At 43.9% G+C, this 24894-nt stretch overlaps 1 protein-coding gene across 1 annotated transcript; it reads right to left on the bottom strand.

Moving 5' to 3' along the window:
• Positions 1 to 8400: 8400 nt before the first annotated feature.
• LOC146027044 (beta-1,3-galactosyltransferase 2-like) lies at positions 8401 to 10035 on the bottom strand. The gene has a single exon (XM_083158055.1). The coding sequence runs from the start codon at positions 9941 to 9943 to the stop codon at positions 8810 to 8812; it is 1134 nt and encodes a 377-aa protein (XP_083014181.1). The 5' UTR covers positions 9944 to 10035; the 3' UTR covers positions 8401 to 8809.
• Between the last annotated feature and the right edge of the window lie 14859 nt (positions 10036 to 24894).

Below are 24894 nucleotides of genomic sequence, written 5' to 3'. Positions count from 1 at the left end.
TTTAGCAAAACATACTCCTTCCAGGCGCCCCCTAAGGTCACTTTGGTGGCCTAACCTTTTTCCATGTTTATGAAAACATTCTACATTTCTTCATCATGTTTTCTGACTTTTGCAGACAAGACTGCAGATCTGTCCTGTAGGAAGTCCAGCTGGGAGGGGTTGGAGATGCTGCAATTTGCATTGCTGCATTTCTCCTACATGAAAGAGAGATGCCATTAACCAAGTTTGTGAATCTCCCGAAACTGTTAATTGGGAGTGGGATGCATGTGAGTGCCGTACACTGCAGTTGTGTCTGCAACTTTATTCTAATACCATTATAAGCTCTTCCCTGGTCTCAGTATGCAAGAACTGAGATACCCACATTGAGCATCTTTAGACGCTCAAATACTGATTGGTGCATCTTTATTTGCAACCATCAAACAGACCATCTGCACTAGCTAGGTGTAGATCCCGTGACACTTCCATAACATGCTGAAAATGTGGCCCATCTCTGTGCAGCTGAATAGTCACCTCCCAGTCACCAGCCAGGAATACCTAATATATTTCTGAGTTCGTTGTATAAATCAGTCCTGTGATTGTGTTGCTAACACAATGGGACACAAGCATTGTTACATTTTAATGACCTTGGGGCTGATTTATCACCAGCTGCACCTCAGGATGCAAATGTGATGTGATCAAATAATCCAGATTTGCAATACGCTAAATTATTAAATTGTATGGATGTATCAATTATTCCATGCAGAGGCAGAACTTGCAATAAAGGTCTGTGACTGTCATAGGTGTGCGCACATAGAGTGTTAGGGGTGCACAGTCACCCCCTAATGCTGTGCCCACCCTTATATACTTTTGCTTTTTAGAACTGGTATTCCATTAAAACAAGTGCCCATCTATCAATTATGTGTGTTTGCATTGTAAATTGTACTAGACCATTGTCATATCACTACATACCTGTGTCATCCAGATATGTTTATGACTTTATTTGCATGTACTGTTACATAAAAATACCCTGATCATGTGCTGTGCATGCGCCTCCCTGCCACTTCCGCTACCACCAAAATGCCCTCTTTGTCCTGAATACAACTACCCACACTTATCATGTGCGCCTTCTTCGGGAATTGCTGATCAGAGCTCTTACAGGGGGTGTTGAACATTGGGGCTTCCTGCTTTTGTGACCTCCGGTGCTGCAAAGTGAGTTTCCACTTTGCAGCATCACTTTACTGCCACAGGGTCACACAGAGCAGCAGGGAGTCCCGATAACTTCCAACCCTATTATACTTTAACCATATTATTTCATTTTTTTGCATATTTAGCATTGAGTTTAAGTTGGATAAAGGTGAGCCGAGCAGCAGAGTGGGCAAAGGATCAGATGGCTTCTTATGCATTGGCTCAATTATACCAGAAGCAACACTAATACTGGGTACATTATACATTAATTGGGCCGAGAAGTGATTTCTGACAGTTCACCCTGCAAATTGGTTAGTTTGTAAAGTCTGTAATGAGTGAATGGTCATTTCAAAACCAATTGAATCGGCTCCTGAGATCGGGACTGCTGTCTGTTGGCCTCAATGAGAAAATACTGTAGTGAAAATATAGTGTGTATGGATTTCTGGCCATCTGTCTCTTATTGTTTTGGATAGTTCATTCTAAAATGTCCCCTTTGTGGGCATTTACATTTAAATGACGTACTTCTCTATGCGTATCTGAAAACAAATGAAGCTTATGTCAATAAATACAAGACTAAATGTTTGTCATACAGTATGAGGGTCAAATGGCACATTTTTAAAGTGTGTTCATAGCTGAAGAGACGAGCAAAAATACAAAGTATAGTGTCCTAGGACACTAAGGAGGAAATTTATAAATACAAATTTGTGCTTTAAATACAAATTCATACGTTAAATAAAAATTTGTAGCGGCTGTAGTGTAAAATAAATAAATATATATTTTTTAAATGGCATGGGGTCCCCCCCCACAGCCGTAACCAGCCCCAGGCTCAAAGAGCTGGTCCTGGTTTTCAAAATTCATGGAATAAACTGAGTAGGGCTTCCCTTATTTTTTAAAACCAGCACCAGGCTGAAGGACCAGTCCTGGTTCCCAAAATATGGGGGACAAAATGAGTAGGGGTCCCCCATATTTCAAGAACCAGCACCAGCCCAAACCAGCCAGCAGGGTAATGCCACAGCCGGGGGGAGACTTTTTATACAAGTCCCCCCATCCAAAGCATTAACCCCGTGACCAGTCAGCCGGGGCAAGGGTCCTGAGGGAGTGGCCCAATGATGGGGTCGCCTACCCTCCAGAATTTACCTGAAGCCTGGGGCTGTCCCTGGTTGCCCTGGAGTGGTGGTCACCAGGCTGATGAATGTGAAAAGATAGACTAAAACCATTGGGTTCTGCTGTGGAACTATGAGTCCCAACAAGCCTGGACGGCATAATGGGACTTGAAGAACCACAAGTCCCAGCATGCAGCCCATTAATACGCTTGCTGGGTCTAAAAACTTTATTACACACAGAGCCCACACATACTGATACTTACCTATTTGACCCCGAAGGGAGCTCTGCATCCATCCGTCCGCTGATCCAGGAGAATTCCATAACGGTACCTGTGGAAGGAAACTATACTTACAAAGCTTCTTCAGCATAGATCCGGTACTCTTTGTTCCATGTAGCATCCAGGTAAGAAAAAAAATAACAAAGCGAATACCCGAGCCTGACTGGACTGTGAGGAGAAGCTGCACAATGAGTTTGTTTACATCGTGCGGCTCCTCCTCTCGAATACTGCTATCCAATCAGGAGTTACTAGGCCGCTAGTACAAACTCATTGTGCAGCTTCTCCTCACAGTCCGATCTGGCTCGGGTTTTGTTTTGTTATTTTTTCTTCTTACCTGGATGATACCCCGTTTTTTTTAAATTATTTATTTTTCAATTTTTTTTTACACTGCAGCCTGCACAGATCGGGTTGGGATAATTTGGTCTACAGTCATTAGGTCGACACCATTATGTCGACATGGGAAAATGTTGAAATGGGAAAAGGTCAACAGGTCATTAGTTCGACAGGTAATTAGTTAGACAGGTCATTAGTTCGACAATGTCTAGGTCGACAGTCAAAAGGTCGACATGGGGTTTTTCACAGTTTTTTTACCTGAATGTCAACACAGTCGACATTGACACAGTTTAAAGTACACTCGCTCGTGATGCGTCGGGAACGGTGCCTTGCTGCGTTCGGCACACTATTTTATTCTCCCATCACACCCTAGTGGATGATAGGGCATGAAATACCACCTGTCGGCACATGTTGGCTCAAAAAACATTGCAAAACCCCATGTCAACCTTTTCACTGTCGACCTAGACACGGTCGAACTAATGACCTGTTGAACTAACGACATGTCGAACTAATGACCTTTCAACCTAGAACCATGTCGAACTTTTCCCATGTTGACCTAATGGTATCGAACGTATGACTGTCAACCATCATGCTGTAGACCAAATGACCGCATCCCCACAGATCTGACTGATCCGTGCAGGCTTCTGCTAAATACGCCTGGAAAATTAAGTGTATTTTCCAGGTGTATTTTACCAGCAATTAGCGGCTGTATCCCGCTAATTGCCGGTAATTACCGGCCGTATTGAAAATAGGGCTGCTTAGTTAATTAGAGTGCGATTCCTATTCGTATTCTTTCGATGGTGTATATGTGATACTCTCACAGATAAGTATCTTTATCCTTTCAGGTTATCTTGCAACAGCAATTATCAACAGCTCACCACAATAACTCACGAGGAAAAATAATAGAGTAATTTTATTAAGCTGGAACTCCGTTTTTCTTAAAGGAACTGATGGAAATCAAGGATACTATTATGCACAAAATATCAATATATAAATACAAACATCAGAGATTCTTCCCACGTAACATTGGTGAGATATTGATGTATAACAATATTACTTAGAGCATAAGTTATACTATTCTGCAACAAGCAAATAAGCAACTATCCATTCACCTGCAATGTATAACAAACCGTTACAATATCAAAACAGGTTATAGCGTTTTACCAGAACTAGATTATCATTGCGCAATAATTGTTTATGTCTACAATAGTCTTGGGTTAACCCTATTATGACTGCAGTCACCTGTTCTTTAAGCGCTTATTTATAACAAATATTCTTTCTTTTTTAGGTCCCACGCTGCAAGGTCAACTCTCTGTGTATTTGTAATCCAAAGTCAAGAGAATACATAAGGTAAGTCTTGCGTAATAATGCTGCTGACTTTTAACTTGAACGTCAAATAATCTGATAATAGATGACAGAAGCTAGCAATATTTTTGGAATATCCTGAGTAGAATGATATAAGCAATTTTCCCTTAGCAGTATAATTGCCACAAGTGTCTCTATAAGTGTCAGTCCACTTCTGTAATATGCAGCTTTGGGGCTGATTCAGCAGCCACTACTCCCTTCCTCCTAACTTGTAGCTAAGGACAACTTGGGTATTGTGTGCAGTATTAACTACTAGAGTCTCTCCCCAAATGCCAGTGTAGGTATTGCTTATTGCTGCCTGGATGAGGTGAATGTTACACACAATGCTTTCTTTAGCCGGGAGAGGTGTTAGGCTGGCTATGAGGTTATTGCAGGGGCGTTACAGCTATCTGTGGGCCATCCTGTAGGCTATCTCCGGCTGGACTATCTCTGGGCTGATCTGTGGGATATGCAGGAGGCTGTACTGTGCTGCCTTGGGGCTGGACAATCACTCACCACACCCTCTTCTTTATCGATCACAGCTTGGATCAGTCACCGCCTCTGTCACCGCTGCTCAAGGGGACCTCGGGAAATCACCGGAGCCCTTTTGGTGAGTATTCTCCTAATTACAGCAACGCATCACACACTTTCCAGCTGCGCAGCTCTGCTGCCTTAACTTTCTCTCCACAACTGCTACACAGTGTCTTTTCTGCTGCACTTCAGCTTTCCTCAATCCCTATCCACAACACACCTACCGCTCTTTTCCCTCAGCACCTCTATAGTCCCTGCTCTGGGGTTTCCTGATGAGCAGGGGCTCTGCCAACTGTCAGAGTATATTTTCCTTTCTGGAATATTCCTCACAGTTCTCCCCTTTAAAGCAGGGTATATGGTATAGTCCACCCTAATGGGCTAGGAGGACAAGTCCATTGTCAGTTCAGGAAAGGGGTAAACAGTGTTCAGTTCACAATATTCTATTAATAAGGGGTATTAACACATTAATACTTTTCCTAAATAATTAATTAACTACTAATATTACTTTTGATATCTGCTAGATTTACTGTATCACAACCATATAACATTTTAGTTTATGTATAAACATTAACCCTTATTGGGGTGTTACATATACATTCGTATTTGTAAATGAGTATGTATTTTTATTAGTAAATCTCCCCCTATGTCTCCTGGCGCTCTGTATATTAATGGAGTTCTCTAATAGATGTATAAATTGTTAGTATATAGATAAACTGCTCTGTTGCATGTGATCTAAGGGATTGGCCGTCCCTAACAAATAGGTAAATACCAAAAAGGAAAAGAAAATCCTTAGATAATGAGGGGTATATTTATTATATGGCGATCAGGGGAATCTGCACTATCCTCGTGCGTTATAGCAGGGGATAGCGCTTCCCCTGATCTATCACACCCGCCGAGCATTTACTCTAACGCCGGCGGTGTGGGGCAGGAGGCATAGCGCAGGGGCGATATTTTGCACTGCGCCCCTGCCTCCTGCCAGATTTATGAACGGTCAGCATCGCTGACCGTTCCGCCGCCTGCAGCTGTCGACTTCCCCAGCTGCAGGCGGCGATGCTCTATACCTAACAGCAGGGACAGCTCTGTCCCTGCTGCTGGCACTGAGCTGCACTGGGATCTCGCGAGACTAGCGAGATCCCGCGCATGCGCAGTGTGCCGGCCGGGGGGAAAAGAGACGGCGCATCAGTATTAACTGATGCACTGTCTCCAGGAGGGACATCGCCGGAGGGGGGAGTTAGCGCTCCCCCACTCCGGCGGCAAGATCTTAATAGATCTTGTCGGTGTCCCCTCCTGCTTCGCCTCGCTAATGAGGCGAAGCAGGAACTGTTATAGCGGCGCGATAGGCGCCGCTATAATAAATCTACCCCAGAATTTGCAGTCTTGCGAGTCCACCCCTGTGAATGCCGATATGCCCCCCCTTGCACGCCACATATGTTCGCAGTGGCTGCAAATGGATGTTTTCCATTTGCAGGCTGTGGCAGAACACCCACATCATTTGATCGTTGCCGACCATCAAATTATGGTGGAGGCCCATTCACATCTAAGGTTAGACTGAGGTAACCTTAGCTCTGTGTGGACATTCCGAAGTAAGTGGGCAGGCGCTTACGTCCCCAGGCGATTTCCATGGGAACGCCCAGGATTTTCATGGGAATGCCCATGAAACGCTAGGTGTTCCTATGGGTGCAACTATCCACCACCACCCCATGCCCCCCGTCTGCAATCTTGGGTATGTGCACCCAGTGAACAGTTTGTTCACCATGGCCGCACGCACCCGGCATAACATTGGTCCCCAGCGCGAACGAACAGCCACTGCAAACGGACCAAATTAAAGTCCAATATCTGTGTTCCTTTCTCAGATGCTGTCTCATTTGTAACTGCTCTCTAATCATCCTTGCCATGCTGATCAAGTAACAGGGATAGACAGTAGCGCAGAACAAAACGTGTAAAGGTGCCCATACACGTACCGATCCCGGTGGGTCCGATATGTGCTTTGAGGTGCACGCTCCCGCAGCACCACATCGTACAGTACAAAAAGTATGTGCTGCACATACAGTACTTTTTGTACTAGCTTTTCATCGCATCGCATCGTATTGCATGCACAACGCATGCACAAGGCATACGATGCGATACATGCTAGTTAAGCACAGAACGCACTCCGGGATGGGATCGTGTATGGGCGGCATTAGTGTCATATGTCTTCTTATATCCTGGGTTATGTACTCACTACTCTATAATTATAGTAACCACGAGTGCTTATTTAATATGATGTGATGTACAGTAAAGGTACATACAGTACATACTCCCATGTATGCTCATATCCTTGTAGGTAATTTAACTTCTGACATCTCCCATAAGCATTCATTCTCCTTAAACATATTTTCACCTCAATGTACTGTTGTAAGCATCTTAATTGTGTGGAGATCATGACTCATTTGAACATGTCTAGCTAATGCTATATAATTATATTGAGAAATATTTTTTATCAGGATATCCAATAAAAGTAACTTTTTCAAAATATAACAAATTCATATTTTGAGGGCCCTCGGTAAAGGCCCATATACACTGGGGGACTTAAGGTGCGTACACACGGGGCAATATGATCGCTGGCAATATATTGCTAGCAATATATTGCTCAGCAATCATATTGCTCAGTGTCCCGTCTTCATCTGCGACCAGAGATGGTCGCAGATGAAAATGTCACACTGCCGGGAGAAGAGGCAGTGGAAGTCGCTGGTCGGAGGAGCATGCTCCTCCGACCAGCGACCATTCAGGGGCTGAAAACGGGAGCGCGCACCAGGCGATTTATCGCTGGTGCACACTCCAATCACTGGCAATATGGTCGCCAGCGACCATATTCCCAGCGATTTCAGCCCCTATCGCCCCCGTGTGTACACAGCTTTTGAGTTTACTCGTTTGAGCTCCTTTTAGCTTGAAAGCCACACAGTGTGTGCAGGGCAGCAAAGAGCGGTGAGCACTGATGCATGCTCCTGTATCATCGCTGGCCCAGCCGCTCATCCGCTGGTATAACCAGGTATGTACTGCACACATGATCAGAAAGTTACTACTACCGATCAGTATGCTGCCAGTTGCAGCTCTAACGATAGATCTTATGTGAATTACACATATCTATTGTGTGTCTGGGAAGCTGCCAGGGAAATCATGACACAATCCAGTTCAGATGCTGGTTGTTCCGAAGTATGGCCAGCTTAAGTTCATTGTATTGTTACAAATAGTCTGGGCACACCACAAGTCAAATGCAGTCTTAATAATTTATACAAACTAGCCCTAAAGCTGTGTACACACGGGGGCGATAGGGGCTGAAATCGCTGGTAATATGGTCGCTGGCGACCATATTCCCAGTGATGGGAGTGCGCGCTCCCGTTTTCAGCCCTGTTCAAATCGCTGGTCGCTGATGAAAAGGAGAAACAGCAATATATTGCTCAGCAATATATTGCTGAGCAATACATCTCCCCCGTGTGTACACAGCTTTATATTAGTTTTCTGAGATATATCAATATATTCATTCTCAAAATTGTTAAACAACTTGTGCAGACTCCATCTTTTTTCTAGATAGTGAAGCTAAATACATGAATGAGCAAAGAGTCTAATTGCTGTAATTTATAAATGCTGCGTGGATTCGGTCAGTTGTTCTTTAACAATAGATGTCGAATATAAAGTGCAAACAAGTTAAAACAATTGCAAATAAATTCAATGGGGAAAATGTAACACTTTAGCTTACAACTTGCATGCATCGGTGAGTTGCTGGTGATTTAGCCCAATGTTTGACAAGAGCAATTATTTAAAAGACAAGGTTTGCATTAAATGATGGCCCTTTAAAACATCAGGCTGATTTAGCAATAATTGGCCAATGCCTGCAAGTCCCAGGCTATTACATGTACTGTCTTCTGTTTCAGTGATTTTGCAAATGAATGTTGGACAAAAGGAAATGAGCAAGCCACATAACTGTAATACAGATCTACCATTGTGCATTTTAAATTAAATTGTATTTGCTGGAAAATCAGTTTATTTGCTTATTAACCAATGTAGTTTCATTAGGTTTTAGGCACAAAGATGTTTGTTTTTTTGGAACATATTCCAGTAAATTATTATCTCCTGAGGATTCCACATGTGGGATGTGACAATCTGGTTATATCCACAGTCTGAGTATAGAACTCTCCAGGCATTGAAATCAGTGTCTTTTGGTGGAGCGGCAGGCTGAACTCCCAATTTCTCAAGACAAAGTCCAATGTACACATCTTCTAGGTGGAGCCATCTAATAAATGGGGAGATGTCAACTATCTTCTGTGCCAGATCTCCAGAGAAAACATAGCCAGTGCCAGAACAAAATGGGGGATAATCATTCTCTGGGTAAATACCCGGGGGCATGTACCATTTACTGTTTGTGTCACGTATGGGTTGAGCATTTCTTATTACATATCCAGTGAAATAGTTAGTTTTTGGGGTTAGGCTTGGTTTCAGAAGCACGCTTACTAAATATTCTGTATTAATAATCATGTCACTGTCTGTCTTCATCACATACATGGCTTGTGGACAGTAGGTGACCACCCACATCAAACCCATCATTACCTTAATGGTTAGGTTGTTGTAGGTGTCTATATAATCCTGTTGGATAATGTCATGATATTCCTGACTTTCAATCAAAAGAGCCTTTTCATCATCAATAGTAAGCCTGGTATCAGATCCTAACAAAAATAGTCTTAATATCTTGACGCCAGTTATAAAATCCTCCTTTCCCCATGTTTGTCTTATAGCTTGACGAGCCTGTTGCTGCCATCTTTCCACGGTCACCAGCAGAATAAGAAAGGGAACTTGTTCTTTACATTTATTAGGTTCATTAATCATATACTCGTATTTCTGAAGTATTTTAGGCGGCTCTTCGGATGAAATAGTCTTTTGCACCACAATTGTAGTAATTGAGTAACTTGTAGATCTGTTCAGTGACGTTACATTGTAGGCATTGTCCAGCTTAAGAGAAGTGTTTGTTTTTACCTTCATTAATTGACCAGAAAGCATTCTGTGTACATGATTGCCTAAACTAATGGATCTCAACGGAAACCAAGAATAATTACTTAGGATCAACAATGTCAATGTAAGAAGAACTGAGAACAGGAACAATATATAATTGGTATTCTTTGCGTACAAAGAAAAGTTTGTCGGTTTCAAATAAAGCATAATAAAATTTGTCAGGACTTCAATGTTTTTTAAGGTTTGCTTCTACTGAGGTCCATACAGAACTTTCATCCTTCACTGCTACTATTGGGAAACGTCACCTGAAAGAATAGCGGAAAGAAAATGTGCAAATAAATATAGTAAGTAGAGGAAAATGATTTTGTTCATGAGACAACAGATACACTTTATATGCTCATATGAACCACTTGAATTTACAGCGACACCTGTACATCACAGCGCACAATGTGGTCACCTTAACAGTAGTAGTAGTTTGTTTATTTATAAGGTGCCACAAAGTGTCCGCAGCGCTGTACATAGCAAACAAAAAACAAATTACAAGGTAACGTACAGGGTGTGTTGATAAAATACAGCATAAATAGGGGTATAGCTGGTAGAAATAAAATCATCATCAGTTCTGAAGTAGGTGTCGAAATTGTCGAGGAGACTAAAGATAAAGTAGAGCAGTGGTAGCCAACTCCAGTCCTCAAGAGCTACCAACAGTTCACGGTTTCCAGCTCACCTCACAGGTGCACAGGTGCACTCATTACTCACTGACACATTATAAATGACCCACAGGTGGAGCCAATTACATCACTTGTGATTCTGTGAGGAGACCTGGAAAACATGAACTGTTGGTAGCTCTCGAGGACTGGAGTTGGCTACCCCAGAAGTAGAGGAAGGGAAGAACAGGGCAGGAGCACTGGTGAGGTAAAGAGGTAGGGTGAGTACGTGAGGAAGGAGGGCCCTAGTCATAAGAGTTAACAGACTAAAAGGAGGTGGGTGGACGAACAAAAAACAATAGGATAAGTAGGAACAGATGGGAGCAGATGGAGGGGTAGGGTAGGCAGGATAGGAGGAGCGGAAGAAGTTAGGAGGAGGAGGGCTAGGTTAGTCAGAAGAAGTGAGTTTTGAGGGAGCGCTTGAAGGAGGTAAGGGAATCACAAAGCCTGATGGGTGGCGAGAGGTTGTTCCAGTGCAGGGGGCAGAAGTCTTGGATACGGGAGTGGGAGGAGGTGACTAGGTGAGAGGTCAGGCGACTGTCGGCGAAGAGGATGGGAGGGAGTGTGGATAGAGATCACTGAAGAGAGGTAAGGAGCGGTGGAGGAGGAGAGCCTTGTAGGTGGTGGTGAGGAGTTTAAAGAGAACTCGAAAAGGAATTGGGAGCCAGTGAAGAGATAGACAGAGGCAGAGGTAGAGCGGCGGGAGAGGAAGATGAGCCTAGCAGCGGTGTTAAGAATGGATAACAGCAGCAAATAAAAGCATTCAGGGGAGAACCATTGGTAAGTGTAAAGTTTTTATTTGCAGGAAACTACTTTATTACCATATGTATGAGACTTAAGAATTCACAGAGGTCATTATTCAAAATTATCCTTTATTACACAATAAATGTATTCTGAAATGCATTCTGCATTTAATTACTAATATAGTTCCCATACATGGTCCTCAAAGCACCCAACAGTCCAGGTTTATAGGAAATCACTGCTTGTGCACAGATGATACAATCAAACTGACTGAGGTACTAATGAAACTAATAATGAGTTATCTTATGCCTAAGCATGTACAGCCTTAAAAGCTGAGCTGTGGGGCGTTGAGGGCCATATTTGGCACCACTAATCTACTGGTTTAATTGCTGAAAACTCATGGAGGTATATATACTAAAGTGAGGGTTTTCAGAAGTGGAGATGTTGCCCATAGCAACCAATTTGATTGTACATGTCATTTATCTAGTACCTGTTGCTACGATTTGTTGAGAAACTAAAGGGAAGAGCTTAACTATTATAAGCCAGTGGTATAGATAATGAAGCAGCAAACAATGGACCAGATAAATACAGTAACAGGAATTTACACTGTAAAGCAAATACAGAAAAAATACAAATAAAGAAAAAATGTAAACTATAGTGGCTTAAAAAAATGCATTTGTTATAGTGCTGATTTTACAAGTGAACTGCTTTGGCAAAACATGACTAAAAATTGTGCGAAAACGGCCACTTTTGTATAGTAAAGGCCATTTTTTTTTTGGCTAGTGGAAAAAACGGACTTGAATAGACCGCTAGAATGTAGCATTGCGAGCAGGACCTTTCCACCTTTTTGACTATCTGTAAATACCCAGTTTGTTGTATCACTGTCTCCAATTGCAACGCACAGTGGAATATAAAACTGTTAATACAGAAATATTAAATAATTAAACAAATAAATAAATATGTATTTTTTAGATCTTTTGAGGACGAAGACATTCCTTGTCTGAAGAAATAAGTGATGCAATCTATTTAAATAGAGAAATAAAGGAATTATTAGGTGGAAAATTAAATACTGATACATTTGATTGAATATAGATGAGTAATATGGATGTCTTATTAAATATACATCATAATTAACTACTGGTGTATGCTAGGAAATCAGGGATTAAGGAGAAGTTAATATATGAAAAACAACTTAGTTAGAATTGTGTTTCTGTCAATTATTTAAAAGGGCAATGCTTCTTCTAGCCATGTCTTGCTAGTAATAACATTGTGCTTTTAAATGTCAGGCAGAAACACAATCTGAAGTGATCAGTTGTACAACTTGACTCTTAATAAATAAACCCTCCGGTGTAATATGCAGGCACTGCCTCCTAATCATAGCATAGCTATGGTCATATGATTCACAGCAAATCGCATCATCATAGTCCCAAGTGTTCAGTGTCCAGTTGGGTGGTCTACCGAATTCAGGAGTCTTCTGGACGAGTAGGCAAGTCTGATATTTACTGTAACAAATTGTATTCCTTGAAGCAATAGTTAATTCAATAAGATATATTGCTAATGGTTAAGTATTGTATGAGCCATTTTAATATGTATACTCAATTGAACTTACTGTAACTATCACTAATTGTGATCCAAGACATTTTAATAATGCAATTACGTTTGAAGACATCAGTGGGTTTAGGTACTTATTACATTAAATGTAATATGTATAAGACCATAAGATTGGCATTTATAGAACTCACATTGGGCCTTATTTTGGTTAATTCTTTCTGACAAAACCATGTGCACTGCAGGTGGGGCAGATGTAACATGTGCAGAGAGAATTAGATTTGGGTGGGGTTTTACTTCAAAGTGAGATCTATATTGCAGTGTAAAAATAAAGCAGTCAGTATTTTCCCTGCACAGAAACAAAATTACTCACCCAAATCTAATTCTCTCTGCACATGTTACATCTGCCCCCCTGCAGTGCACATGGTTTTGTCCATCTAAGAAGGATTTTGTCAGAAAGAATGAACCAAAATAAGGCCCATAGTTATATAGCTTTGCAGTATACAGTGAGTGCATGGCAAGGTGCGAACAGAGCTGCAGAAGAGATACAATGGGGTTATTTACTAAGATGGGCATTCTATTGAAGATGGGATGTTGTCCAAAGCAACCAATCAGATTCTACTTTTTATTTATTGAGCACCTTCTAGAAGATAATAGATATAATCTGATTGGTTGCCCATAGCGAAAATCCCATCTTCGGTATTACTACCATGTTAGTGAAAAAAAACAAAACCTACAATCGAGCATGTTTACTGAAATTGGAATTAATTGCCTTTCAATTGGGGCAATTCTGCATTTTGCAGATGATTGTTAAAGAACAAAATAATAATTTACACCATTCATCTATTCCAACCAAAAGGTATCAGAATCAGTATATCAGTATATCAGGTTGCCCAACATGTTGAATTTAACAACAAATCGGTGCTTGTGGGAGGAAACCGGAGTACACGGAGGAAGCCCAAGCAAGTACGGGGAGAATATACAAGCTGTGCACAGTTAGAGCCATGGTGGGAATAAAACCCATGACCTCAGTGCTGTGAGTCAGCAATGCTAACCATTACATTTATAGTATCTTATCTAAGTATATAGTTATCAAATAGCAGTAATATGAATTAGTGCATCTTTAGGATTTATCAGCGCAGAAGGAAAGCTGGCCAGAAAGAAGAGTGATATAGAAGGAGTAGGGATGGCAATATGGTAAGTGGCCATCGATGGATGCTAACTAAGCAATGGATGACCATCGATGGTTTCACCAACCAATGGCAATCTCAGTTATTTGATTGAATCAGAATCTTGGGGTGGGGATTCGCTGGTGTCAGCTGGCAGAGCTATGATCCATTTCCTGACACCTTAATTAAAAAAACAGCCATGTCATCTGTGTCTAAGAAATACAACAGCCATGCTGTCTGTGTCTACCACCAAGAAATAAAATACATACAATATATATGATTCATCATTGCTATAAAGTAAAGGTAACGTCATAACAGAAAAACTGGCGATGAGGATAACGTTTTTATTACTTACATAAACCATGAATAAACATGCTAGCATTAATTTCTCAGTTTCTACATGTTGATATCCCTAATGCTGCAGATTTATAGATACAATCACTTGCTTGGTTTGTTCCTTTTATTTAAGCCAGTGGTTCCCAAACTGTGTGCCTAGGCTCCCTGGGGAACCTCGGAGCGCTTGCAGGGATGCCTTAGTTGGTGGTCCAGAACCAATTCAAATTATTTATGGCCAATGAAACAGGCAAAATCAGTGCTTGGGGCTTCCAATTATAAAATATGTGGGGAAACAGAAGTGAATTGTGTTCCTCACCACATAACTGGACCTAAGGATGACATTTAAGCACAATTTATTTAATTTAAGAGAGAGAGAGAGATTGGAGAGAGATTACGGGAGAGGTAAAAACAGAGGAGAAAGAAAAGGGGATGGAAAGGGAGCGAATATATGGAAAGTCTCCGTGGTAAATAGGGGAAGAGGGGTAATACAGAGGGGAGAGAGGCAAGGGTAAGGTGTGCAGTGCTAGTGCTTACTAGTGCATGGGGATTTTTGGGATCACCCGTGCATGTTCGGCACCCCTGAGTTTCCCCGGGGGCACAGTGCAGCCTCGGACTCCAGGCAGCCGACCGATCAGCGTCCGACCAAGTGTTTCTCTGCTCCCATCATAGGGTACTTTCCAGCCCCTGGCATGGGAATAGGTACTCCACTGGGCTTTTCAAATGACTCCCTTAGGGGTTGAGGCCCCCTCGGAAGAGCAATTTACTCAGTCTCAGTGTTTCTCCGATCCCAAGGTTAAGGTACTAAGCTGGGCTTTTCGCTGTCTCTGTCCGAGGTGCCCTACCCCCAGAACAGAGAGCAATCTACTCAGTGTCAGCCTTTCTCCGCTCCTTGGGAATGGATACTAGACTAAGGGGCAGATGTATTAAGCCTTAATAAGAGATAAATGCAAGGGTGATAAAGAGAGATAAACGTCCTGCCAATCACCTCCTTACTGACTTTTTTCAAACACAGTCTGTAACATGGCAGTTAGCATGTTATTGGCTGGACGTTTATCTCTCTTTATCACCCTTGCATTTATCTCTTGTTAAGGCTTAATACATCTGCCCCTATATTCAGTTAGTGGAGATGCTCTAGTGGCAAAATCCCGTATGAAACTGCGTTAATATCCCACCAGCCTGGAAATGTCCTAAGTTGCGACTTAGATTTAGGTTTAGACCAAGTGAGAACCACTTCTAACTTACTAGGCTGAGGTTTAACCTGTCCTCTGCCCACAATGTACCCCAAATATTTGGCATCCACCATACCAATGGCACATTTCTCAAATTCTTAGTGGTAAACCTGTATGCCTGTATTTTTTACCGTAAGTTATTATCCACAGCTTTCAGTACATTTATCTGGGCTGGGAAAAAAAATGCAAATATCTTTATTTAAATTAAGTCAACTCAATGACATTTACCATGCATTAGAAGCTACATGTTAGCTATTCAATACCAGGCTCAGGGAGAGCCTGGAGGTCCCTGCGGCGCTGAGTATGACGATGCCCGGGTCCCTGCAGTGAAGTGGAAACAACGCGCTATCTCCGCAGTGCGGCGGCGTAGGAAGCGCTTGTGACTTTGAAAACACTGGGCGCATGCTGATTGGCTGAATCTCAGCCAATCAGTGTGCAGCCAGTGTTTTCAAAGTTAGAATCGCTTCCCGCGCCGCCGGGCGGCGGAGATAGCGCGTTGTTGCCACTTCACTGCAGGGACCCGGGCTTTGTCATACTCAGCACCGCAGGGACGCAGGCTAGGAAGCCAAAGAGTAATTGTTTCCCTGCTCCAGGAAAGAGCACCTTGCACCATCAGATGAATTTGTCTGACCTCAATATAGGGGATGCAGTTTAAATCCTGACGGCCGGAATCCCGACTGCCGAAATCCCGGCACTTTGTCCCTCTGTGGGTGTCCACAAGGGGGGCGATCCACGTCCCCCCCCCTGTTGGGATTTCGTTGTCGGGATTTTGACCGCCGGGATTCCGACCACCAAGATTTTAAACCAGTCCCCAATATACTGCCCACTAAACCAAGCCCTCATTAATATATGGCACTAGCTAATGGCCTCGTTAGAATATAGTGCTAGGCCATGCCCTTTGTAAATATTTGGTTGTAAGCTTTGCAATGTGTGATTATTTAGCATAGTTATATCCCATGCAAATTTTCATTGCTAGACTGTGCCACCAGAGGGTATTGCTGTCAGGCCGCTGGGCTAGACCTCAGTGCTAGACTGTCAAAGAAAATTACATTATTCCAGTCCTCAAAAGTCTAATCCTTGTACCTTTTGTAGCATATCAGTCAGCCCCTGATGGTTTTCCTGGAGAGAAGTGGCTTATTTGCTGCCCTTCATGGCACCAGGCCATTACCCATATATATTCGCCTCACTGTGAATACAGATGTACTCGCATCTGCCTGTTGCTATTCCTAAGCAAGCTTTGCACTCCCGAAGCTGAATCAACTTTAGGAGATGGTCCTGGTGCTTACTGGACATTCTTGGGCTCCCTGAAGACTTCTTCACAACTATTGAACCTCTCTCCTTCTTCATAATGTAATAAATGGTAGATTGAGATGCAGTCTTGCTGGCAGCAGTATCCTTGTCATTGTGCAAAGCAATGATGACTGCTTGTGTTTCAGGAAACAAGGTTAACAGAAGAAAAATAATGATTTAAATGACCACCTTCCTTATAAAGCTTCCAGTTATGTTATTATAACTCATTCAGCATGACATAATCATCTCCAGCCTTGTCCTTTGTCCAGTATATGCAAATGGCAATGATAAAAACTGAGGCATAAAAGATATCTTAAGATGCACGGCTAACTGCAGGGGTGTGGATCAGTTGGTCACCAGAAAGATGTTAGACAGTCGACACCATTAGGTTGACATGCATTTAGGTCGACATGAGTCTAGGTCTACATGGGTTAGGTCAACAGAGTCATATGGTGACATGGGTTAGGTCGACATGGACACAGTTTAAAGTGCGCCGATGCGCTCGACATTGCTTTGGGCTTGGTGCCTTGCTATGCTCGGCACACTATTTTATTCTCCCACCACACCCTAGTGGATGGTAGGGCATGAAATAGCGCCTGTCGGCACATGTCGGCTCCAAAAACAGTGAAAAACCCCATGTCGATCTTTTAACTGTCGACCTAACCCATGTCAACCTAATGACCCTGTCGACCTAATGACCCTGTCAACCTCCTTGCATGCCGACCTAGACACATGTCGACCTAATGTTGTCTACCTAATGACTTTTTAACAACTTGCTGGTGACCCAATGACCGTATCCCAACTGCAGTGGTTTCGAGGATTGCCAGTCCTCAAGTAATACTGAGGCAGCAGACTGAAAATTAATATTTGTGCCATTCGCAAAACTTTTGTCTATGGATGTATTTGGAAAATAAGGGGGGGGGGGGGAGGCGCGCAGGTTATGGCTCTGGTTCCAAGCGAAGAAGAGGGAATCTTTCAGCTTACAGTATGTATGGACTAGTTTTAATTTAATGAATTATTTTGTTCTTTATGTAACAAGCCTTCTTCTAAAGAGCAGAGAAGAACATGTGGATATGGTTTTGTCCATTAGAGAGTGATTGTGCCTTTCTGAGTGAATCAGAATAACCTCCAGTGTGCGATGCATGTTGCAAGTGAGCTGGCAGATCCCATGTTTGTCTTTATCTTATTAGTTACATCAAAGTCACAATGTGGGGGGCTGAGCGGATTCATTTGATATGACACTTGTATAATGTGTGACTGAATCTGTATTTTGGCCACATTGGAACTATTAGTGGGAAATAGCTATGGCTGCTACATTTGAAAACTTCATATACAGATCAGTGGCAGATAGATTAAGTCTGGTGAAGTGATAAAATGACAGGTGATACTGTAAGTTATAATGCAATAACCAATTGGCTCCTAACTGTAAATTTTCAAACCCAACCTGTAACTTGGTAATTAGGAGCTGATTGTCTGTTGCGTTATCACCGGACACTTTATCACTTTACCAGGCTTCATAAATCTGCCTCTGAGTCGCACGGCGATAAACAAGTGTTGCATATCAAATTAAATCAGCACAGTCTCCTGGTTTGCCCTGGGTACTTGGGACAAAAAAGGGCTAGCAGAGTCTCGCAGGAGCGGATGCACAAAAAGGGGCCGGCAGGTGTAACTGCAACAATGTCGTATGAGGACAAATCTGTAGAAGCCGATTAGCTGCTCTGTGTAACTTCTCCGTTTGTCCAACCTTTAGCAGGCATCTCTGAAATTAAAATTTCTAAGAGGACAGTCATACTCTCATGAGGTGCACAGTTGCAGTTCTCAGATGACAGCCTCCCACAAAATGAATTATATCAGTGCACTTTCAGTATCTATTATAATATTCTGGCTGGTTGGACATCATGATTATCTGCATAAATAAACACAAGATAAAGACTGATTTAAAAAAACAGAGACTTTAATGAAAGAATCCCTATGTTGCAGCCTACAGACAATGAACCTGGTATATACAGTAGTACCATGCAGTGGTGTAGCTTGGTTCCATGGTGCCCGGAGCAAGGGCATGTTTCGCCCCCCCCCCCCCCCCGTCGTCATGGTGCCGCATCCCTGCCTCTGGCATGCGCGTGAGAGCGCTCTCGGGGTTTTAACTGTCCCCACGGACTTGCACGGGGTTAACACTGTGCTAAAAATTTTTATAAAGCTGCTCAATAAATAATGCGATAAAAAATGAGGGTGAAAATCCCCCCTCTGCTAGTAAAAGGCACAGATGGATGCTGGGGGCCCATCACTGGTCGCTGCCTGATGTGGGGTGCTGCTGTGGGGGGGGGTCAGTTGCTGTGGCCAGGTAGGTGCTGGCTCCCTGCCGCTCTGGCTGTTGCCCAGGTGACACTGGGTACTGCGGCCAGGTGCTGGGTACATAGGCTGGGTGCAGGGCCTGGGCTCTTCTTCTCTCCTGTGGCCACCAGGACTTGCGGCCACCAGGACTTGCGAAACAAGGAGGCCACATTGGCCGTGGAGAGGAGAAGTGCCTGGTCCCTGGAAAGGAAGAGGAAGCCCAGGTCGGAGGTCAGTGCGACGAGGAGGATAGTGAAGCTGCATGGTGAGGGGCAGGAGGAGGAAAAGCAGCAGCGTGGCCAGCAGCGCATGGGAGCAGAGCAGAGAGAGGCACCCGACAGCAGCGCCCGATCCCCGGCAGCCAGTTGCCGTGGACTGGTGCGGTGATGCGGCTGCCGGGTATCGGGCGCTGCTGTCAGGTGCCGGGGACTGGAGCTGTCAACCTCCGCTCCGTCCTCTCTCTGCTTTGCTCCCACGCACTGCTGGCCATGCTGCTGCTCTTCCTCCTCCTGCCCCTCGCCATGCAGCTTCACTCCCCTCTCCTCCTCCTCGTCGCGCTGACCCCCGACCCCGGGCTTTCTCTTCCTCTCCAGGGACCAGGCACATCTCTCCACCGCTAATGTGGGCTCCTTGTTCCGCCCTCTACACAGGCACAATGGGGATCCACGGCACAGAGGGGAGCGGGCGAGCAAGCGGCAGAGCTCCGGCGCCAGGTGACATGTCGGCGCCTGTAGCTGGTGCTCCGCCGGCTCCACCCTAGTTACGCCTCTGGTACCATGGTAGTGGGGTGTAAATGCTCATACATTATATAGACAATATTTGTTCACATTGGGACAACCTCTATCTATACACTTGGTTTTCTAGCCATTGTGATCAGTTTGCACTTCCACAAGCCCTCATCATTGTCCAAAACTGCCATCTAAAAACAAGCTTAATTATCCACATTTACAACTCTGCGTAGTTGATATGCCATCTTGTTTTTATGTGAGAAAGCCAAATTTGGGCACAGTTACATCCCCTAAATATTCAGAACAATAACACGCAACATACAGTACACACCACTATTGCGATCAACTCTTCTCTGGGAACGTTTTGGACAGCCAGGATATCTTTATGGGGCCCTTTGTGACCTGCTGGGCCCTAAGCAGACACCAGGTTGCCTTTTTTGGAAAATCCGCCTCAGCATTGAACATAACAATAGAAGTAACTGCATAGCTATAAATGTATTTTAGAGGGATTGTATAATGGAAGAAATACATTTACGTTATACCACTTACATGGTTGATATCCTCCTCCCATTAATCCCTTTTCCCCCTTTCTATACCTATTTTATTTTAAATTGTAGTGAAAGGAAAGCTCCATAAACTTTTTGGGTTTTGATTTATCTGGTAAACCAAGTATATTGAATTCCAGGGAACAGACCCTGTACCTGTATATTGTGCACAATATGAAAGAGTTACATAATGGAAACATTTGTTCCATTTGAAATGTGTATTAAAAGAAAAGAAATAATGTATTCCTACCGAAATGAAACAATAAATTAGGTCACCTTGACCTGTTTAACAATGATCGCCCTGCACCAATAACACACACTCCTCCCACTAGCTATTGTTTGTTGGTAGACACCATCAATTTATGTCAATAAGACTCCACAGATGTTCTAATTATATTTAACTTTGATATTTGTAGAAGACATCAAATACTGTATATGACATTGTTTACGTTGTGATTCCGGCATTTGCATGCATTTGTGACATGTACATTAGCACAATCACAATTAAAACGGTTAAATACTGTATATTACCTTTTTTTTTGTGATATTACTCCCGTAAAATAGGTAATTTGACATCAATCAATTTGAAGAATCCAGATGTCACCTTAATATTGGAGGGAGTGTGACCTTAACGTCTTCTGGAAAATAAGAAGTAACTGGGGGGATTTTTTTTATCATTTAAAACATTTTTACATTTTAGGGACACTGTTATAACCACATACTTTTATTTTATGTTGTACACTGATTTTCTATATGTTCTAAACAATATTGAAGTTTGGTTCCTACTCAGCAATCACAAAATATTGTTTCAATGGGCAACATAGTTTATATGTGTCCCAAGAAAAACAGCAAAGGATTGACATAAATGAGAATAAGTAACTATACAGTATTGTTCCAGTTTCAACATTTTTATTATTAGGCAATACATATTTAGCTGATTTGTCAATTTGGCTTATCAATTCTCAGTTTTGACCAATCGACTCTCTTAGACTCCTGCCTGATAGGATAATAAATGCGCAAACCTGCAGTTTATCAATCTGTTTCCACGACTACTCTTCCAGATGAAACATTCTACAGTATATATAGGAAACCAGTGTTTGAGGGACATACTGTACTGTACATACATGGTCATGTTTAACAAGAAAAGTGTTCCCTGAACTGTTGCCTCCATAAACTCAAAGTTGGAAGCGCACAATACGGAAGAATGTTACTGTATTCTGTAGCATTCTAAATTCACTTCAGTGGAGCTAAAGGCCCATACACACTGGGCGACTTGGAGCTGAAAGCCTCTCCACCCTCCAGCATGTTTGAGCGGCCGCTCATCTGTATACCAATATCGGTGCCGGACAGGGGGAAAGCCACTCACTGTGTATGCACTGAGCGGCTTTCCCCCCAGCAATGAGCGCGATCATCGCTATCCATAGACGCTGGGCATAGTCGCCCAGTGTGTATGGACCTTTCGAAGCTCAGGTCATACAATAAAAAAAAAAAAACTAAACGTTCAGTTAGGAAATGTTCTTATCATCCAATGAAAACAAGTCTATCCATAGACTGCATGTATGGTACTGTATGATGAAATGTGATTTATCACTACTGTTTCCACTACTGCAGAGTCTAATGGCGATCTTCTTTACAGCACTCCATAAAGACTTGTGTGCAGCTGCTAAGCCAATATCGATAAATGTCCTCACATGGACAACACAATCAGGGCTTATTTCTTACCTGGTGTAAGTATTACCTTGCATGCATAATAATTGTATATGGTTTTCGGTACTTGTGTACTTGTGTACTAGCACAGCGCCCATCGCATCGCAGACCATAAGGCATACGATGGTATGCGATGCGATGTTACGCGATGGCAGGCGATGTTATACAGTTTTATATTGTATACCATCGCATTGTATCGCATATACAATGGTATGCGATTTAAAATTGTATAAGCACCCTAATGAGTTTTTCAATGTTAAAAGTGCCCCCTATAAGATAATTAACGGTGATGGGTGCTTAGCGTGGCGAGCGCAGCGAGCCAGCAGAGGGGCGGCGGAACGCGGCCTCTGACCTTTTCATACCCCCACTATCCACGTCGGCGTGGAGTTGATTTTATATAGTGACCGAGGCGTGGCGAGCGCAGCCAGTCCCGCAAGTAATACGCGTCCCCTCTCCACGTGGATAGCTCATACCCCCACTATCCACATGGAGAGGGGACGCGTATTACTTTACATGTATTTCGCGTCCCCTTGCGGGACTCGCTGCGCTCGCCACGCTTCGGGCTCGGTGGCTCGCTGCACTCGCCACACTATATAAAATCAACTCCACGCCGACGTGGATAGTGGGGGTATGAAAAGGTCAGACGCCGCATTCCGCCGCCCCTCGCTGGCTCGCTGCGCTCGCCATGCTTCGGGTTGGCGTTCATAGTGGGGGTGTGTGGCATACCAGAATTTGGGTCCCATCTTTGTGCCACAGAAACATTGGTGGTTAGTGCTGCCCTCACCAAATATGGCATCCGGCTACCTGGCCTCAGGGGGTTGCTAGGCAACCACCCCGCAGCAGCAAGGAGGACAGGAGGGAATTTAGGACCCAGCACTTACCCAGGTGCTGGGAGAAGCAGGAAGTCAGAGCCCTGCCTGTTGCTGGGCAGGAGAAGGAGTAACAAGTGCCTCAGGAGAGAGGAGGGGGCTGGTGAGCTGGGCGCGAGGGAAGTCTGTGAGGAGTGAGCCCAGGGAGAGCAAGGAGAAAACAGTGTGCAGAGAGCTGCAGGGAGAGACCTCCAGCCAAGCCGCTGAAGAGAAGAGACAGTGTGCGAGGTGGCAAGCGAGAGCTGCCGAGAGAGTGCCTGGCGGTGATCGGCAGCATGCGCACGCTGAGACCGGCCAGAAGGACGCGCTGTGTAAGGAGTAAGCAGCAGAGCTGAGGACAGGGTGCACCAGCGGAGTGAGGAAGCTGACCTGTGAGGAGGGTGCGCAGCCCGTGTAAGGGACGTGCTGCCGCTTGGTCCCCTGTGCTCACTGACGGAAGAAGAGTCAGCACAGCGGCGGTGATTGACAGGTGGGACCAGCCACCGGGAGAGGAGATGCCGGGGCCCACGGAATACAGCGCCTGAAGCAGGGCCCACCAGCTACCAACAGGGAGAGACGGCTGTACCAGGGACCCCCGCACTTGTGACCAGGTAGACAGCAGAGGGGAGAACCAGAGCTGTGCGGCAGCACATCTCACAGCCACTTGGGGATCAAGGATTCGTGACTGGCAGGAGCCAGCAACAGCAGCAGACAAGCAGGTACTGTGCTACAGCCCCCACACTGGCAGCCTTCAACTGCCACCCCACAGAGACTAGCACTCAAAGTGCTCCTTAGGAGTCTACCCTCCTTTGATTATGCCACCGATCACCAAGTTCACTCAGGCACCATTTTAACCAGAGGCGCGGCCCACCTTTTCAGTGACAGTCTTTACCGTCATCCTTTCATCTATTGGAAACTTTTTGAGGAATACCCCCAGCATTGTCAGAGTGCCAAAGTTCAGAACACTTCTGTTGCCTTGGATTATAGATTCCTTTTTGGTCTTTCTGCAAGTACGGTGCACCTAGGCCAAACAGGTACCTCATTACTTAAAAGAACTGTGCAGTTCAGGGACTCATTCTCTTTAAACCTGGACACTTATGGTAATTTTTGTAAGGTATAATTGTTGCATTCTTCATTCATGTGAAAGTTATTGCATGTCTTGCTTAATGATCTGAATAGCTTGTATGGTGGGTTAACTACCTGGTGACCCTGGTAACGCGGTATACTGTGCGAATTGCGGCCCACTGGTGTGACGGGCGGCCTCATCGCGCACGGTAACCTCCTTAGAGAACAGTATTACTGTATTGCATTTCCTGCATTGATTGGTTGAACAGTGTATAGTATTTACAGAAGCGTATTGTGCGGGGTGTGGCCTATGGTGTTACAGTGACCCCATCGCGCACAATATTAAGAAGAGAGGATTGTCTTTATTTGTAAACTGCGGTTTGCCATTCTTGATACTGTATTGGTTAATAATTTTCATAGTGGTGGTTCACCATCCTTGTTACTGCCAAATAAAACCTTTGATCATCGTCCTAACGTGTGGTGACCATTCTGTGGGGTTGTCTTGGGGTATTGTTTCCCTGGGGTGCCTTTGTCTGTCCCTCTGCCCTCTGAATTGCAGGCGAGTGAAGCAGGCAGGTCGCAGCCAAGCAGTGCCGAAAGGAGAAGAGAAACATCAGGTAACGGTCACACACCTGCACGCAGTCTGACGACATCACAGGTGGCGTGGGGGAGCATTTAACATTGTAAGCCCACATTAGGGTGCTTATCCAATTTAAAATTGTATAGGGGGCTTATACAATTTAAAATCGCATCGGTGTGAATTGGGTGTATGGCATGCGATGCGATGCGATTATATGTTGTGCGACTTAATATCGTGGGCGCCGTGACAATACACAAGTACCTGGTTTTCTGTTATTTAAATCAATAATATGCAAATATATTGATTTGATTTAGATGTACCTTTCCATTCACTTTGC

The sequence above is a fragment of the Crinia signifera genome, chromosome 8 (assembly GCF_055691185.1).
Source record: "Crinia signifera chromosome 8, ASM5569118v1, whole genome shotgun sequence".
Classification (NCBI taxonomy): Eukaryota; Metazoa; Chordata; class Amphibia; order Anura; family Myobatrachidae; genus Crinia; species Crinia signifera.
This window is presented reverse-complemented; position numbering and strand designations above follow the sequence as displayed.

Coding starts and splice junctions, on each gene's coding strand:
- LOC146027044 (XM_083158055.1), bottom strand. CDS start 9,943: ATGCTTTATTTGAAACCGACAAACTTTTCTTTGTACGCAAAGAATACC.